We start from the raw sequence: 19,804 nt of genomic DNA on the forward strand, positions 1-19,804 counted from the left end.
TTAAACTAGTCATATCAGATACTGAACTTTGATTTTTGCTTTGTTGAATGATCCTTGCAACAGACGGTTCATTGGTGAACACGGATGAAAAGTACCTGTTTAATAACTCAGCCTTTTGTTTATCCTCTATACTTATCTGGTTATTACGATCTTTTAAGGGGACAATACCATTAATTTTTTTCTTTTTGTCACTGATGTATTCCAAAAATTTTGGGGGATTTATTTTAATGTCGCTGGCAATTTGTTTCTCTGTAGATAACTTTGGTAGCTTGATTACTTTAACATTTCTTACTTTATACTCCTGAAATGCTATTTTAGTATTCTCTGCCTTCAAGATTCTGAAAGCCCTTTGGTTTTGTTCTATTAAACTTTATACTGTCTTATTTATCCATAATTATTTCTTTTTATTCCTTAACATTTTATTACTGGAGGGTATAAGTTTTCTATAGGATTCTAGTAGTATATCCTTAAACACGTCCCATTTATGTTCAGTATCCCCAGTTACCATGAGTCCCCTAGTCTATCCTATTAAGCTCTTCCCTTAATTTGTTGAAATTAGCTTTCCTAAAGTTCCAGGTTTTTGCATTTCCCCTTTTGAATGTTTGATTAAAAATTACATTGAAACTTACCATATTACGGTCACTGCATGCCAAATGCTCCATGACGTAGATCTGAAATTGTATGTGGTCTATTTGACAGAACCAGATCCAGCAGATTATCTCTATTAAAACTACAATTTTCCCCACAGAAAGTTACCATCAAAAGAAAAATAAAAAATGTATGGCTGTCAGAATGGGGCAGCACAAAATCAAATGAATACTATAACAAATAAAAAAAGGCCGAAATACTGCTTCTTTTGAAAATATTATATGTACCCCAAGATGGTGCCTGTTATGAATGAGTCACCATAGGAGGCAAAAACAGAAATGCTAGCTAAGTCCAGAAAACCAGAGAAGTTGGCAGCTATCGGATTGCAGACCCCTGAACCTATCAACAACAACTAGCAGTAGCCGTGGGGGGTTCCTACGATGCCCTAGACCCCTCGATCACAGCCGGAGAACTGCCTAGCCTAAAGACAGAAAGGGAAATCTAAACTGCCCCAGAGCAGACCCCAAAGCAATAGGCAGCCCCCAACATATAATGACGGTGAAGCAAGAAGAAAAAACACTAACAGATAGAAAGATAGACTGAGCAAATGATGGGGCCCAAGCTAACTAGATAGGACAGGATAGGAAGACTGCTGTCTGCAAGCCGCGAAAAACCCTATCAAAATAAGAGCCAACAGACTGACAGGGAAAAAGGCCCTGAAGACGCTAGGCTTCAAAACGACTATGTCAGTACTCAGGTATTTTCTGAAGACAGAGCAAACCGACAAAAAGGAATTCAGCTCACCCCAGCAGGGAATGGCAGAATCCAGAAAAGCAAGGCAAACTAAAACCAAAACACAAATGCAAAAAGGCAAAGCAGAAAACTTAGCTTTTGAGGAGCAGGAATCAGACTGGTCTCCTAGAATTCCACAGAGAAATCACCAGCGAGGCAGAAGGGCGTCGGCTGCCTTATATCCAGTCAGAGATCCCCGTCGCCCAGTCATCCTCTCCCAGCTCAGGTGCTTGGTAATCAGCCTCACTACCTTCCTTCACCAGAAGAGGGAGTTCATCAGACCTCAATGGTGAAGGGGAAAATGAACTCATAACAGGTGCCATTAAAAAAACTGATCACATTATGTAAAGATACAAGTGCTCATAACACATTGATAAATAAAAATAAAAAGTTATGGCTCTTGGAACACAGTGATGCAAAATTGAACAAAAAAAAAACCTGCCTGGCCTCAAGGCCCAGAATAGCTCGCTTTTAAGGAGTTAAAGCTTAACTAATGAACCTGCAAAAAGAACAAGCATGCAAGAGAAGAATGCTGATCAGATGCAAAGGAATAACCAAACTCATGCAGAACATACCTCTAACCTCAACATTGAAGAGTTCAGAAGAAAAATGTCATTATACAAAATTATATTCATCGTTAGCATTTTGCCCTTAGAAATCTTCTAACTAATCCTTCAGAATATTTTCAAAATTAGAATTCATTTTTTGTAACAATTAATAAATTTATGATGTCACGGGTGACTGGATACTTCGCCTCCAGCAGGGTGAATTTGTATGACACCCGTGACCCTGGATACACCGCCTCCAGCAGGGCGAATTTAAACAATGAAACGTGCAGCCGGATACACCGCCTCCAGCAGGCGAATTTCAACAATTACACGTGTATCTGGATACACCGCCTCCAGCAGGGCGAATTTACAGAGATAAGGGAAACACCAGGGAAACCGATACAATGGAGGGCCCTGCAATAGGGAACGGGGATGTGGAGACCTCCTGCACTCCCCTGAGTCAGTGTCCCTACACTTCTGACGATCCCGAGGCAGGTTCCGCACCTGGCGACGAGCAGGATACCTAAAAACCCTAGCTTGCCCTGCACCTATCCCTTTCTAATGAATTAGACGGTGCAGAAACTAATCCCACCACTGCACTAAAACACCCATAAGGAAAGTTACAAACAGGGAAAAAACACTTAGCTTTGCTCTGTTGCTATTGCTCCCAGCAACAGAGTCCAGCTTTCCTCCTGAATAGCTGCTACTTCACCAAAGCTTTGTCAGAGCTGCAAGGAACTCCTCACTGTTGCTCCTTCCACACCAGGACTCTGACTGAGCTGCAAGGAACTCTTCTCTAGCTCCTTCCTCCACCAAGGATGGTTGGAAATAACCAATATCACCAACAGTGAGTGAGACCACCTGACTCTCATTTATCGGCAAGAGCCAGAGCAATCACACCTGCTAGTGATTCCCGTGTAATAATATTAGCCACCACCGGGGGCAAAACTAGAACTAAAGACACCACTGTGTAATGACCATAATGGCCACCGGGGGCAAAACAAACTTTAGCCCCTTTCCTACAATGGATGTAGTATTCCGTCCATGTGACCTGGGACCTAAGTACCAAGGACAGAATAGTACATCTAGTGCGATCAGCGGCGCTCACGTGGTGAGCGCCGCTAATCGCGGCTGGGTGTCAGCTGATTGTGCCAGGTGTCAGCTGTGATAATGTGTCAGGGGTGGTCACGGACCGCCCCCGACACGTTAACCCCTTGCACACCGCGATCAAACACTAACGCGGTGTATCGGGGGTTAAAGGGAAGCATCGGCAGGGAGGGGGCAATGTGCAGCGCTGCTGCGGGGGACTCCATCCCTGCAGGACCCCGGATCCAAGATGGCAATGGGGACCTTCGGGGGCCTGCAGGGAGCTGACTTCCTCAGTGCCTGCAAAGCGCAGGCATGAGGAAGTCTGCATCTATGCCTGTGACAGATCGCTGATCTGTCACAGTGATCTGTGATGTGACAGATCAGCGATCTGTCACAGGACAGTGATGTCCCCCCTGGGACAACCTAATAAAGTTTAAAAAAAAAAAAGTGTAAAAATAATTTTTAAAAAAATCACTAAATAAATTAAAAAAAAAAATATTCCCTAATAAATTAATTTTTTGGAAATAAAAAAAAAAACAATAAAAGTGCACATATATGGTATCGCCGCGTCCGTAACGACCCGCCCTATAAAACTGTCCCATTAGTTAACCCCTTTAGCAAACCCCTTAAAAAATAAAAATAAAAAAACAAAGCAAAAAATAATGATTTATTATCATACTGCCGAACAAATAGTGTAACAACGCACGATTAAAAAGACGCATATAAATATCCATGGTACCACTGAAAATGTCATCTTGTCCTGCAAAAAACAAGCTGCGACACAGCATCATCAGCAAAAAAATAAAAAAGTTATAGCTCGCAGAATAAAGCGATGCAAAAATAATTATTTTTTATATAAAATTGTTTTCATTGCATAAAACCGCAAAAACATAAAAAAAGACATAAATGAGGTATCGCTGTAACCGCACTGACCTGAAGAATAAAACCGCTTTATTAATTTTACCGCACGCAAAACGGTGTAAACGCACCCCCCAAAAGAAATTCATGAAACACTGGTTTTTGTTCATTCTGCATCCCAAAAATTGGAATAAAAAGCGATCAAATGATGTCACGTGCCCGAAAATGATACCAATAAAAACGTCAACTCGTCCTGCAAAAAATAAGACCTCACATGACTCGGTGTGTCAAAATATGGAAAAATTATAGCTCTCAATATGTGGTGATGCAAAAACAATTTTTACAATAAAAAGCGTCTTTTAGCGTATGACAGCTGCCAAAAATAAAAACCACCATAAATAGTAAATCAAACCCCCCGTTATCACCCCCTTAGTTAGGGAAAAATAATAAAATTAAAAAAATGTATTTATTTCCATCTTCCCATTAGGGTTAGGGTTAGGGTTAGGGCTAGGGTTAGGGCTGAGATTAGGGTTAGGGGTGTGTTGGAGTTAGGGTTGGAGATAGAATTGGGGGTTTTCCACTGTTTGGGCACATCAGGTGCTCTCCAAACGCAACATGGCATCTGATCTCAATTCCAGCCAATTCTGCGTTGAAAAAGTCAAATGGTGCTCCTTCCCTTCCAAGCTCTGCCATGCGCCCAAACAGTGTTTTACCCCCACATATGGGGTATCAGCCTACTCAGGACAAATTGCAAAACAACTTTTGGGGTCCAATTTCTCCTGTTGCCCTTGGGAAAATAAAAAATTGGGGCAAAAATATCATTTTTGTGGAAAATAATATGATTTTTTTTATTTTCACGCCCGGGCGTTATAAACTTCTGTGAAGCACTTGTGGGTTCACAGTGCTCACCATACATCTAGATACTGTAAGTTCCATGGGGGGTCTAGTTTCCAAAATGGGGTCTCTTGTGGGGAGGTTGAATAGTTTAGGCACATCAGAGGCTCTCCAAACGCGACATGACACCCCCAAACCATTCCATCAAAGTCTGCATTCCAAAACGTCACTACTTCCCTTCCGAGCCCCAATGTGACAGAATCAGCCCATTTTTTGAGTGGACCCTCTGGGACATGGTACCCACCCACCGAGGGCGAGCTTACCTTATGAGAATCCACTCCCTATACAGGGAGTGTCAGGGTGCAAGACCAAGGGGGTGAGCCACCACGACTACAGGGACCAGACGGCCGGCTCAGGGGAACACTATGGCAGTGTCTGACGACCAGGGACAAGCAGGAAACAAGACAAGACAAGAGGTAAGTGCAAGGTATCTTAATTAAGATCTTCAGGATCACATTCAGTGCAAACGTGAAAACAAGCAAAATGTGCAAGGTGCGCGCATGGGCATGCCAAGGTTCATAGCATAGTATGTGCCAGGTGGCACGCCTAGGTACAGGTAGAGACACAATGGCATTGGACTCTGGACCACTGGCAACGATCGACATGATCAAGGCATCAGGCTGCGGACATCAGCTTCGGACATCAGGCCGCAGTCATCCAGCTTACGATCTCTGGCAGCGATCGGCAGGTTCCGGGCATCCGGCACGCAAACCAGGGTTCAGCCAAGGAGGCACGACAGATATCCAGGCATGGTGCGTGTTAGGGAACAGGCCAAGGTCCAAGGCTAGGTGCATGTGTAGGGGACACGCCAGGGTTCAAGGCTAGGTGCAAGGCACGGTGCGTGTGTATGGCACATGTCAGGGTTCAAAGCGAGGTGCAAAGCAAGGTGCGTGTGTAGGGGACACACCAGGGTTCACAAAACGAGACAGGGTGCGTGTGTAGAGACATGCCAAAGCACAAGGTATAAGACAGAATGCGTGTGTAGAGACACGCCATGGCACAAGACACAGTGCATGTATAGAGACAAGCCAAGGTTCACAAAACAAGACAGGGTGCGTGTGTAGAGACACGCCAAGGCACAAGGTAGCAAAGCAGAGTCCTGCGCGTGCAAAGAGACACGCCAGGGTCAGGGTTCAGGGCAGGACGCGTGCTAGGAGCCACGCAGGACGCACACCTCACTGGCCATTGCACACGGCTGTAATGACAGCACGAGGCACGACTAAGGCACAGGAGGCGGGCAAAGGAACCTTCGTGCTAGGAGCCACGCCAGGTTCAGGGCAGGGTGCGTGCTAGGAGCCACGCCTGGGTTCAAGGCAGGGTGCGTGCTAGGAGCCACGCCAGGGTTCAAGGCAGGGTGCGTGCTAGGAGCCACGCCAGGGTTCAAGGAAGGGCTGCGTGCTAGGAGCCATGCAGGAGGCACGCCACACTGGCCAGTGCACACGGCTGTACACAAACATGAGGCACTTACCATGGCACAGGAGACGGCCAAGGGGAACCCACGCCGGGGTTCAAGACAAGGACAAGGCAAGGAACAAGGCAAGAAACAAGGCAAGAAACAAGGTACAGAACACAGGCAGAGACAGAGCCAGGACAGGGCGAAGACAGAGTCTAGCAGCGGAGCGTAGGCCGAAGCCCAGAGCCGGGTCAAGAGAGCACCTTTGGACTAGACATGGAAATGTGCAAGAGAGCACCATAGGACAGAGTATGGAAAACCAGGCAGAAACAAGAAACACGAGAAGTACTACAAGGCTCAGAATAGCAAAGACTAGACATGACGAGACAAGCAAGGCAGAGAACAGAGGAAGGACTACAATTCAAAGAATAGCTAAGGCGAGAAATAGCAAAACAGGCTAAGGCAGAAAACAGCGGAAGTACTACAAGGCAAAGCAAGGCAAAGACAAACATGGCACGAGAGACAACACAAGACATGGCACGAGACAAGAGGCAGAGTACGAGCACGGAGCGTGTGCAGAGACGCACGACAGGGCTGAGTGCACGGGCACAGAATAGAGGGAGCAACCCAGCAGGCCAAGCAGCCATGCAGGGAAGCAACACAATAATCAGGCCCTGACCATAGGGAGGGGAGGTCTGATATAGGGCATTAGCACCTCTACTTCTGGGTCAGGACCAGGAGAACTTCCTGTTCAGAACCTCAGGATCACAGAGGAGTCACATGATCAGGATTCCAGGCATGCAGAGAGGATTGCAGAACCAGACAGTGCTGGAACCTAGGAAGGGTCACAAGATCAGGGGTTTCAGACATGCAGAGATGATTGCAGAACTGGACAGTGCTGGATCCTAGGAAAGGTCACATGATCAGGAGTTTCAGACATGCAGAGATGATTGCAGAACCAGACAGTGCTGGATCCTAGGAAAGGTCACATGATCAGGGGTTTCAGACATGCAGAGATGATTGCAGAACCGGACAGTGCTGGATCCTAGGAAAGGTCACATGATCAGGGGTTTCAGACATGCAGAGATGATTGCAGAAGGCAGAGAAGAATGCAGGCATCTTGCAGCCCAACAGTCATGAGGTGAGTGTGCACTAGGGTGACCGCAAAAAATCGATGTCGGAATTTTGTCCGTCTTGACCCCACAAAACGATTCCCCTTTCCAGATATTGAGATAGCCAAAATTTGAGCTTGATCAAACGACGTTAACCCGTGCCGCTCATCGCTCAAAGTTTGAAAAAATCCAAATTGAGGTATTTTAAGATATAGGTATTTTGCATAGTCTGTTAGACTATAAAGAATGTGACAACAACATTGCAGAAATAGCCCTGACCAAATTTTCGAACCATTTGTGGTATTTGAATGCAGAGTTGGTGGGATTATCGTTTTTTGATCCCATCATTACAGACAATGAAAAGTTGTTAATGGCTAATAAATTGCTAAGTAGCACAGATGAACCATCAGAGCACGCTAGGGTTGTAAATCCAAAAGTTAGGAAAGAAAAATTAAAAGAGGTAGGAAGTAACCGACTTTAACGACCTTCTGACAAAAGATGAAGAACAAAAGCAATATGTCCTGCAAGTTGTAAGCAAATGCCGAGCATTATATTCTGACGTTTCAAAAACTACTTTAACAAAAGCTCTAGAATAGATTAGATAACTATGTAAAATTATCAACTCATGTAGGTTAGCGTGCTCTGATGGTTCATCTGTGCTACTGAGCAATTTATTAGCCATTAACAACTTTTCATTGTCTGTAATGGTGGGATCAAAAAACGATAATCCCACCAACTCTGCATTCAAATACCACAAATGGTTCGAAAATTTGGTCAGGGCTATTTCTGCAATGTTGTTGTCACATTCTTTATAGTCTAACAGACTATGCAAAATACCAAAACTTAAAATACCTCAATTTGGATTTTTTCAAACTTTGAGCGACGAGCGGCACGGGTTAACGTCGTTTGATCGAGCTCAAATTTTGGCTCTCTCAATATCTGGAAAGGGGAATCGTTTTGTGGGGTCCAGACGAACAAGATTCTGACATTTTTTCCCCCCCATATGAGATCCGGTCACCCTAGTGTGCACACTGCTCTAGGGAACATGCAGGATAGCAGACATGAGATGCGCGTGCACACCGCTCCAGGGTCATGAGGCAAAACAGACATGGCGGACATGACAGTACCCCCCTCTTTAAGCCCCCTCTTACCGGGGCTGGAAAGAAGCTAAAAAAAAAAATTTTCTTCGGCAGAAACCAGAGTTTAGCACAAACACTCCAAACAACGTTGATCCGACATCTGAAACGAGCACCTGCACCGGTCAAGATACAGGAGTCATGGACGAGACACGGAGATCCAGTGGGGATGACTGTGGGTAGGCAGGAAAGTTTTCTTACTCTGGCTGCCATAATTTCCAAACAAGTTCAGAGGACAAGGGCCGGGTCTGATTCACATCAGAAGAGTGGCCGGGGTACCACCATTTTCCAAGCAAGTTCAGAGGACCTGGGCCGGGTCTGATTCACATCAGAAGAGTGGCCGGGGTACCGCCATTTTCCAAACGAGTTCAGAGGACATAGATCAGGTCAGATTCTTCATCAGAAGAGTAGCCGAGGTACCAGCGGAGTCCAGGGCCTGATTTACTGTGACGGACACAGCTTCTGCGGAGCCCATTTTTTGAGTGGACCCTCTGGGTCATGGTACCCACCCACCGAGGGCGAGCTTACCTTATGAGAATCCACCCCCTATACAGGGAGTGTCAGGGGCAAGACCAAGGGGGTGAGCCATCAGGACTGCTGGGACCAGACGGCCGGCTCAGGGGAACACTATGGGAGTGTCTGACGACCAGGGACAAGCAGGAAACAAGACAAGAGGTAAGTGCAAGGTATCTTAATTAAGATCTTCAGGATCACATTCAGTGCAAACAAGCAAAACGTGCAAGGTGCGCGCGTGGATACGCCAAGGTCCATAGCATAGTATGTGCCAGGTGGCACGCCTAGGTACAGGTAAAGGCACATTGGCATTGGACTCCGGACCGCTGGCAACGATCGACATGATCAAGGCATCAGGCTGCGGACATCATCTCCGGACATCAGGCCGCAGTCATCCAGCTTACGATCTCTGGCAGCGATCGGCAGGTTCCGGGCATCCGGCAGGCAAACCAGGGTTCAGCCAGAGAGGCACGACAGATATCCAGGCATGGTGCGTGTTAGGGAACACTCCAAGGTCCAAGGCTAGGTGCGTGTGTAGGGGACACGCCAGGGTTCAAAGATAGGTGCAAGGCAAGGTGCGTGTGTAGGGGACACGCCAGGGTTCATAGCAAGGTGCAAAGCAAGGTGTGTGTGTAGGGGACATGCCAGGGTTCACAAAACGAGACAGGGTGCGTGTGTAGAGACACGCCAAAGCACAAGGTACAAGACAGAATGCGTGTGTAGAGACACTCCAAGGCACAAGACAGAGTGTGTGTATAGAGAGATGCCAAGGTTCACAAAACAAGACAGGGTGCGTGTGTAGAGACACGCCAAGGCACAAGGTAACAAAGCAGAGTCCTGCGCGTGCAAAGAGACACGTCAGGGTCAGGGTTCAAGGCAGGGTGCATGCTAGGAGCCATGCCAGGGTTCAGGGCAGGACGCGTGCTAGGAGCCACGCGGGATGCACACCTCACTGGCCAGTGCACACGGCTGTAACGCCAGCACGAGGCACGACTAAGGCACAGGAGGCGGGCAAAGGAACCTTCGTGCTAGGAGCCACGCCAGGTTCAGGGCAGGGTGCGTGCTAGGAGCCACACCAGGGTTCAAGGAAGGGCTGCGTGCTAGGAGCCACGCAGGAGGCACGTCACACTGGCCAGTGCACACAGCTGTACACAAACACGAGGCACTTACCATGGCACAGGAGACGGCCAAAGGGAACCCACGCTGGGGTTCAAGACAAGGACAAGGCAAGGAACAAGGCAAGAAACAAGGCAAGACAAGGTACAGAACACAAGCAAAGACAGAGCCAGGACAGGGCGAGGACAGAGTCTAGCAGCGGAGCGTAGGCCGAAGCCCAGAGCCGGGCCAAGGGAGCACCTTGGGACTAGACAAGGAAATGTGCAAGAGAGCACCATAGGACAGAGTACGGAAAACCAGGCAGAAAACAAGAAACATGAGAAGTGCTACAAGGCTCAGAATAGCAAAGACCAGACATGACGAGACAGGCAAGGCAGAGAACAGAGGAAGGACTACAAGTCAAAGAATAGCTAAGGTGAGAAATAGCAAAACAGGCATGCAGAGAGGATTGCAGAACCAGACAGTGCTGGAACCTAGGAAGGGTCACATGATCAGGGGTTTCAGACATGCAGAGATGATTGCAGAACTGGACAGTGCTGGATCCTAGGAAAGGTCACATGATCAGGGGTTTCAGACATGCAGATATGATTGCAGAAGGCAGAGCAGAACACAGGCATCTTGCAGCCCAACAGTCATGAGGTGAGTGTGCACACTGCTCTAGGGAACATGCAGGATAGCAGACATGAGATGCGCGTACACACCGCTCCAGGGTCATGAATCAAAACAGACATGGCAGACATGGCAGACGTGACACCCGACGTGTGCCCATACAGTTATTTTCTCCCACATATGAGGTATCAGCGTACTCAGGACAAATTGGACAACAACTTTTGGGGTCCAATTTCTCCTGGTACCCTTGGGAAAATAAAAAAAATAGGGACTAAATGATCATTGTTTGTGGAAAAAATACGATTTTTTTATTTTCATGCCTGGGCATTATAAACTTCTGTGAAGCCCTTGGGGGTTCAAAGTGCTCACCACACATCTAGATAAGTTCCTTAGGGGGTCTAGTTTCCAAAATGGGGTCACTTGTGGGGTTTTTTCACTGTTTAGGTACATCAGGGGCTCTCCAAACGCACATGACACCCGCAGACCATTCCATCAAAGTCTGCATTCCAAAACGTCACTCCTTCCCTTCCGAGCCCCGACGTGTGCCCATACAGCAGTTTTCTCCCACAAATGAGGTATCAGCGTACTCAGGACAAATTGAACAACAACTTTTGGGGTCCAATTTCTCCTGGTACCCTTGGGAAAATAAAAAAATTGGGGACTAAATGATCATGTTTGTGGAAAAAATACGATTTTTTTATTTTCACGCTCGGGCATTATAAACTTCTGTGAAGCACTTGGGGGTTCAAAGTGCTCACCACACATCTAGATAAGTTCATTGGGGGGTCTAGTTTCCAAAATGGTGTCATTTGTGGGGGGTTTCCGCTGTTTTGGTACATCAGGGGCTTTCCAAACGTGACATGATGTCCGATCTCAATTCCAGCCAAAAACGTCAAATGGCGCTGCTTCCCTTCCGAGCTCTGCCATGCGCCCAAATAGTAGTTTACACCCACATATGAGGTATCAGCATACTCAGGACAAATTGCACAATAACTTTTAGGGTCCTGTTACCTGATTTTTTAATTGTACGGCTGTACGTTATAAACTTCTGTGAAGCCCTTGGGGGTTCAAAGTTCTCACCACACATCAGGATAAGTTCCTAGGGGGTCTAGTTTCCAAAATGGTGTCACTTGTGGGGGGTTTCCACTGTTTAGGTACATCAGGGGCTCTTCAAAAGCGACATGGCGTCCGATCTGAATTCCAGCCAAATTTGCATTGAAAAAGTCAAACGGCGCTCCTTCCCTTCTGAGCTCTGCCATGCACTGAAATAGTGGTTCCCCCCCACATATCAGGTATCAGCGTACTCATGACAAATTGCACAATAACTTTTGCAGTCCAATTTCTCCTGTTACCCTTGGTAAAATAAAAAAAATTGAACGTGAAATATTTTTTTTGTGAAAAAAAGTTAAATGTTCATTTTTTTTAAATATTCAAAAAATTCCTGTGAAGCACCTGAAGGGTTAATAAACTTCTTGAATGTGGTTTTGAGCACCTTAAGGGGTGCAGTTTTTAGAATGGTGTTACTTTTGGGTATTTTCTATCACATAGACCCCTCAAAGTGGCTTCAAATGTGATGTGGTCCGTAAAAATAAAATGGTGTTGCAAAAATGAGAAATCGCTGGTCACCTTTTAACCCTTATAACTTCCTAACAAAAAAAAAATTTGGTTCCAAAATTGTGCTGATGTAAAGTAAACATGTGGGAAATGTTACTTATTAAGTTTTTTGTGTGCTGTATCTCTGTGATTTAAGAGCATAAAAATTCAAAGTTGGAAATTTGCGAAATTTTCAAAATTTTCGCCAAATTTCTGTTTTTTTTCACAAATAAACACAAGTTATTTGAATGAAATTTTACCACTAACATGAAGTACAATATGTCACAAGAAAACAATGTCAGAGTCACCGAGATCCATGGAAGCGTTTCAGGCTATGTGCCCACGTTGCGTGTTAAAACGCACACTAAAAAACAGACTCCTTCCCAGAAATCGCATGGTTTTTTCCGCGCGATTTCACCGTGATTTTACCGCGATTCTGTTCGCGATTTTGCCGCGATTTTCTCAAGCACTTTCCAAGCATCGCTTGGAAAGTGATTGACAGGTTGGTCACACTCGTCAAACATAGTGTTTGACAAGTGTGACCAGCTTTTTACTATTGAGGCCGCCTATGCGGCCTCAATAGTAAAAGATAGAATGTTAAAAATGATTTAAAAAAAAAAAATAAAAAATCGGGGTATATTTACCTTCCGACATCCCGCGCTGCCATCCCGGGCCACAGCATTCCCAGAGAGTGACGTGAGACAACGTCATCACAGGACCTTGCCGCAAGGCATTACTGGGAACGCTTAGGCCGGGAATGCAGCGCAGGACGTCGGAAGGTAAATATACCCCGATTTTTCATTTTTTTATTCTTTTTTTTACAGGGGTATGGTACCCAAGGCCTGGAGGACAGTCTCCTCTCCTCCACACCGTGGGTACCAACCGCACATGAGACGCTTAACTTCCCGCATGGTGGGCATAGCCACATGCGGGAAGTAAGCGAGTGTCATGCATTCCTATGGGTGCGGAATCGCAGCAATTCTTTGCGATTCCACACAAAAGAATGACCATGCTGCAATTTTTTCCGCTATGCGTTTCCGCCGCGGAAAAAAGCGCAGCATTAGCACACCAGGTGCGGAATGCCATAAGAATGCATGGGGTGCGTTCTGTACACGATTTTTAAATGTTTTTGCAGCGTTTTCGCGCCGAAAATTGCGGCAAAAACGCTTAAAAATCGCACACAGCCTCAGAGTTATTACCTCATAAAGGGACAGTGGTCAGAATTGTAAAAATTGGCCCGGGAGTTAACGTGAAAACCACCCTTGGTAGTGAAGGGGTTAAGCAAACAGCTTAAAGGAAAAAAAAAGGTTACATGTGCTTTTATCTGTCACAATCCAGCATGGATCATGACAGAATTACTTTACAAATGCCCTAAAATTAAGCACAACAGAGGACCTGCAATTAATATCTTAGATGAGCATCTAAACTACTAATACACAAAGCATGAAGGTAAGCAGGTTATGCTATGATATGCTGCCTGCACAGTGATTGGGAATGATACCTCGGAAGGTGCGATTTACATCTACGGTAATTATTCCAGCTCCTTAAATAGTTTATATACTGATACAGTATTTACAGCATCTACACAGATCATAAATTTTATTACCCCAACATGGATTAGAAAACTTTCACACACACTGATTCCAGAGAAGAGAAATATCCCCAAGCTGAAGCTATGTGAACAACGGCAAGTAAGTGTCATGATCCCAGTGCAGGTTTTTGAGCTGCACGTCAGGGGTTAATGTCTGGAGCTCAGTGCAGGTTTTGACCTGCACACCTGGGGTTAATGATTGTGGCCTCTTTTTGGTTCTGGGAGAGCTTCTTAAACCCCTGGGAAGCTCCAATCCCTGTCAGTTATACTTTTGCCTTTGGCCGAGTGTGGTGACCTCTGTGTACCTGTGCGTTGCTATAGCTTGTTTATATGGTTCTGACCCGGTTCTGTTCCCCGTTGCGAGTTTGCCTGTTGATTCGGTACTGCGCTACCCTCTCTGTGTATAACTCATTGCCTGTGATCTGACTACTCTTTGCTCGCCACTCTTGTACCTTGCAGCTATCTCTGTGTATGATTCATTGGCTACGTCCTTACTATCCTCCCTGTCTATGTCCCCTGGTAACTTTGTCTCGCAGTTACCCTGCTAGGAGTTCTCTTGCAGCTCCTAGCTCTCTGGAGTTTAGGCCACGCCCCCAGCAGTCACGTGCTTCATGTCCTGCTGTTATGAAGTAAGCATCTACTCGGCTGCTGCTCTCTCCACAGGTATCTTTGAGCACAGTTCGCTTTACTCAGGACACGCGCACTGGCTCAGTGAGCAAGTGCAGTGCGGTGTTCCTGACATTAAGTTAATTAAATCCACAACATATTCCTGGTAATTAATATATATATTTTTTTTTACAGTGATTGGGAAAAAGACATTATTTTGCTCTGTGTCATTGCTTTATTTCTTCTGGTGCTCCGTTCAGACAATGGATCCGAAATGTGAATGATGCAGCCATTGGGGTGTCTTGCATGAAGCACTATGCTTGCTATCAAAAATAATAGCTGCTGGCTCTAAAATGCCCCCCATAAATTGTATAAAGTATGGATATGCTGAAGATAGCCTAGCACTATACTTGGTTATCTCCGGCAGTTTCTTAGAGAATTAATGGAGTGGAGGTGCACATGTGTGGCTAAGTTCCAACAGAGCATTTTACAGCCACGTTCTTGGTGTCAGTGTGGTTCCCTACTGTTGGACCCCACCAATTTTTAATTCATTACCTGTCATTTGAATAAGCGATAATTATTAATGTTGTGAATCAACCTTTCGATTAGTTACTTAAAATGTAGTAAGGAAAACTCTCAGAATGCAGTAAAATAAAAAAATAAATAAAACTCACCTTATTGATCATCTGTGGTTTCTATACATCTTGTTTGATTCCTGTTTCTGACCTTGGCCTATGTATAGGCTATACTTCTCACTGACAATTCTGTCCCTGTTTAGGACCTTCTGGTATTGATGTGGCTTCATTACCATTCTCTTCTAGCCAACGCTAACTGCCAGCAATTACTCTTTGGCCCCAACCCAGGGGCCCCTGTGTAAATCCAAATCGCTGTACACCTGTACAGGAATGTAATGGTGAACGCTAGTGCAACCTTTGAGATCTTGTACCTTAAGTGGTTAGTGCAAAGTCTGTCTGTGAAAGCTCTAATACTTCTAAACCCATGGGTTATAAGCAGAGCACATCAACTCTGTAGGGTAACTTCCCACTTTGTGTAATAGAGGGGGGTTTGAGCAGGAAACTGGGGTATTGCTTGCAGCTCTGTATATCCATTATCAGAAAATTATTGCTGCTGAATGAATTGAGCATATATAATATTAGAGAGATTGTATAAGGTGAAGCCTTAACTGGGTAGATGTATATATATTGACTATATGTCTGTTAGTTTTATCATATGTACTCTTTCATTATGTTTTACAGTCAAACCTGAAGTAGACAATAAACCTCCAAGGACATTTCTCCACCATCATGTCCAAGCGAAAAAAATCCAGGTATTAAAACTGTTAATATTTAATAACAATGGTTAACTTAAAGAAGACCTGGAGTGTTTGTACAGGATTAGAATTGTGTCCCTGCTTTCTGCCAGCTATCTAAAGTAAGTTTGGCACAAGTATTGCAGTCTCTGCCATTTAAATCGGTTGTCTGGCTGAAAAAACTTATAGCATTGCGCAAGCGTTTTTTTTTTATTATTTCAGAGCAGGAGTGGTACCACTAATCTAAGTTCCATGACCATAGTCTTTTACTTACCAGATGCTGTCTTCAGCTCTTCTCTGTGCCACTACATACCCACGCCACCATTTTGTGACCACGACTTCTGATTGACTGGAAGTCAGGGATAACAGGGATAGCTTTCTTCTGCCTCTCATAGACTTGCATTGAGTTGTGACTTCCGAAGAGGAGAAACTTGTTTTTTTGTTTGTATTTTTTTTTGCCGAAAGAGGAACATATATATCAAAAGGGGCCAAAGATGGGGAACATATATGCCAAGATGGGAGACATATATACTAGGATGAACCCAGGATGTGAAAATATACCAGAATGGGAGAGAGACATTTTTACCAAGATGGGAGCTCTTGACATTTTCCAAAAATTAAAGGGGTTGTCTGCCTTCCCAATTTTTTTTTTAAAGAATCATAGAATCATAGAATGGTAGAGTTGGAAGGGACCTCCTGGGTCATCTGGTTCAACCCCCAGGAATGAAGGTCATGTGATAAAATAATAATAAATGCTATTCTCATGGTTGTAGCGCCCATCAGTCCAGTCCAGACAACTTGAGGAAATGATAACATTTTTGATAACCTGATTCCTGGAGCCTGATTTTTGCCAGCAGCAGTCAGGTGACTAGAACAGCATATTATCCGATAAGACTCTGATGACGTCCCATTCCAAATGCCTGAAATCTGCAGCCAATCACAAACCTTAGACAATTGGATAAAAAATGGGGCATCATCGATTTTTGCCCCATCAGACCACCATAATTGCTTCAGTTGGTGCAAAGGGTGTTACAGACGAAGATTATAGCTTCTTTTGATATTTTATCACATACCCTATCTTCTTTAAAAAAAAAACGATAAAAGTTCCTCAACTGGAATTGTACATCCTGTGAACGGATTATTTTTGAGATATCTGTGACTATTTTTTGTTAAACAAAAAGGACCAACACTTTGATCAACAGTGTAAAAGTTTAGAAGTCAAATAAGTAGAATGGAGATTACTGAAAAAAATAATTATAATACAACTGCACTTTTTTCCTGGAAGGTCCCAAGAGCATGTTATGTTTTGTAACATATGCTTTTATACTGTGTGTTTGCAGCTTTGCTGGTTTATTAAATACATTTATTTTTTACTTGTATTTAGAGTTGAGCGAAACGGGTCGAAAAATTTCAAAAGTCGCCGACTTTTGGCAAAGTCGGGTTTCATGAAACGAAACCCGACCCTAGGATGAGGTCGGCCACGAGGTCGGCGACTTACGCGCCAAAGTCGCGTTTCAAAAGTTTGTTTTGCGCTCTTTTTCAGCCAATCAGGATCCACGGACACTGTGGGCAACGTGATGACATAGGCACGGGTCACCACCATCTTTCAGAAGGGCATGCAAGTGATTGGCTTGCTTTGGTGGGCGTCACAGGGTGTATAAAAGGGCGTGCACGCCGACCGCCATCTTACTTCTGCCGATCTTAGCATAGGGAGAGGTTGCTGCTGATTCTGTAGGGAGAGCGTTAGGCAGGGAAGAAGACAAAAAACTGCTTCTGCTGCTAGCGATTGTGCCTGTACAACACACCAATCACTGTGTGTGCAGTGCAAGGGGAGGCTATATTGTGGTGGATCAGCGGTCTTGGTTGTTAGGCTGCCTTCTAAGGCTTCCTGACAGCTGCATTGCTGTTTACCCACTGCTCTGCAAACTGCTTTTTTAAAAGCAATCCCAATTTTTTTTTTTTGTCCTGCTGAGGTACTGAGCTGCAAACTGCTTTTTTAAAAGCAATCCCAATTTTTTTTTTTTGTCCTGCTGAGGTACTGAGCGTGCATTTTTTCACACCATACAGCGGTGTACGCTCCTCACACAGTACCGTGTAACGGCTGTTATCACAGCCACAGTGAAGCTATCTGTAAAACTCTGTGAGAATAAGTCGAGGACATGTTCCGTTCTTACAGACCTGCACTCTAGGGAGATTCCTACTCTGCCCAATTCTACATACACCTTGTAGTTTGTGATACACTAGCCAATTTCTGCCTGTGACATAGCGCTGTGATATTCAGTGGGCCTCACACAATCCAAAAGTGTCCAGTGTCTGCAGAAATTAAAAATCTCCCTGATCCTCTAGTCACTTTGGTCACAGCTGTGCCATCGAGCCTGTGACATAGCGCTCAGATATTCAGTGGGCCTCACACAATCCAAAAGTGTCCAGTGTCTGCAGAAATTCAAAATCTCACTTATCCTCTAGTCACTTTGGTCACAGCTGTGCCATCGAGCCTGTGACATAGCGCTCAGATATTCAGTGGGCCTCACACAATCCAAAAGTGTCCAGTGTCCACAAGTGTCTGCAGAAATTCAAAATCTCCCTTATCCTCTAGTCACTTTGGTCACAGCTGTGCCATCGAGCCTGTGACATAGCGCTCAGATATTCAGTGGGCCTCACACAATCCAAAAGTGTCCAGTGTCTGCAGAAATTCAAAATCTCCTATATCCTCTAGTCACTTTGGTCACAGCTGTGCCATCGAGCCTGTGACATAGCGCTCAGATATTCAGTGGGCCTCACACAATCCAAAAGTGTCCAGTGTCTGCAGAAATTCAAAATCTCCCTTATCCTCTAGTCACTTTGGTCACAGCTGTGCCATCGAGCCTGTGACATAGCGCTCAGATATTCAGTGGGCCTCACACAATCCAAAAGTGTCCAGTGTCTGCAGAAATTCAAAATCTCCCTTATCCTCTAGTCACTTTGGTCACAGCTGTGCCATCGAGCCTGTGACATAGCGCTCAGATATTCAGTGGGCCTCACACAAGCCAAAAGTGTCCAGTGTCCACAAGTGTCTGCAGAAATTCAAAATCTCCCTTATCCTCTAGTCACTTTGGTCACAGCTGTGCCATCGAGCCTGTGACATAGCGCTCATATATTCAGTGGGCCTCACACAATCCAAAAGTGTCCAGTGTCTGCAGAAATTCAAAATCTCCCTTATCCTCTAGTCACTTTGGTCACAGCTGTGCCATCGAGCCTGTGACATAGCGCTCAGATATTCAGTGGGCCTCACACAATCCAAAAGTGTCCAGTGTCTGCAGAAATTCAAAATCTCCTATATCCTCTAGTCACTTTGGTCACAGCTGTGCCATCGAGCCTGTGACATAGCGCTCAGATATTCAGTGGGCCTCACACAATCCAAAAGTGTCCAGTGTCTGCAGAAATTCAAAATCTCCCTTATCCTCTAGTCACTTTGGTCACAGCTGTGCCATCGAGCCTGTGACATAGCGCTCAGATATTCAGTGGGCCTCACACAATCCAAAAGTGTCCAGTGTCTGCAGAAATTCAAAATCTCCCTTATCCTCTAGTCACTTTGGTCACAGCTGTGCCATCGAGCCTGTGACATAGCGCTCAGATATTCAGTGGGCCTCACACAAGCCAAAAGTGTCCAGTGTCCACAAGTGTCTGCAGAAATTCAAAATCTCCCTTATCCTCTAGTCACTTTGGTCACAGCTGTGCCATCGAGCCTGTGACATAGCGCTCAGATATTCAGTGGGCCTCACACAATCCAAAAGTGTCCAGTGTCTGCAGAAATTCAAAATCTCCCTTATCCTCTAGTCACTTTGGTCACAGCTGTGCCATCGAGCCTGTGACATAGCGCTCAGATATTCAGTGGGCCTCACACAATCCAAAAGTGTCCAGTGTCCACAAGTGTCTGCAGAAATTCAAAATCTCCCTTATCCTCTAGTCACTTTGGTCACAGCTGTGCCATCGAGCCTGTGACATAGCGCTCAGATATTCAGTGGGCCTCACACAATCCAAAAGTGTCCAGTGTCTGCAGAAATTCAAAATCTCACTT

General features: G+C 45.2%; 1 protein-coding gene across 2 annotated transcripts in view; it reads left to right on the forward strand.

Annotated features, from left to right (window-relative positions):
- CFAP97D1 (CFAP97 domain containing 1) overlaps nt 1-19,804 on the forward strand; it is a 171,668-nt gene that overhangs the window by 70,982 nt on the left and 80,882 nt on the right. For both annotated transcript variants that reach the window (XM_073562904.1, XM_073562905.1), the window contains exon 2: nt 15,695-15,765. In XM_073562904.1, the coding sequence (XP_073419005.1) occupies nt 15,695-15,765 (71 nt within the window). The remainder of the gene's footprint in view (nt 1-15,694; nt 15,766-19,804) is intronic.

The sequence above is a fragment of the Dendrobates tinctorius genome, unplaced genomic scaffold (assembly GCF_039654945.1).
Source record: "Dendrobates tinctorius isolate UK_male_01 unplaced genomic scaffold, ASM3965494v1 ptg000370l, whole genome shotgun sequence".
Lineage (NCBI taxonomy): Eukaryota > Metazoa > Chordata > Amphibia > Anura > Dendrobatidae > Dendrobates > Dendrobates tinctorius.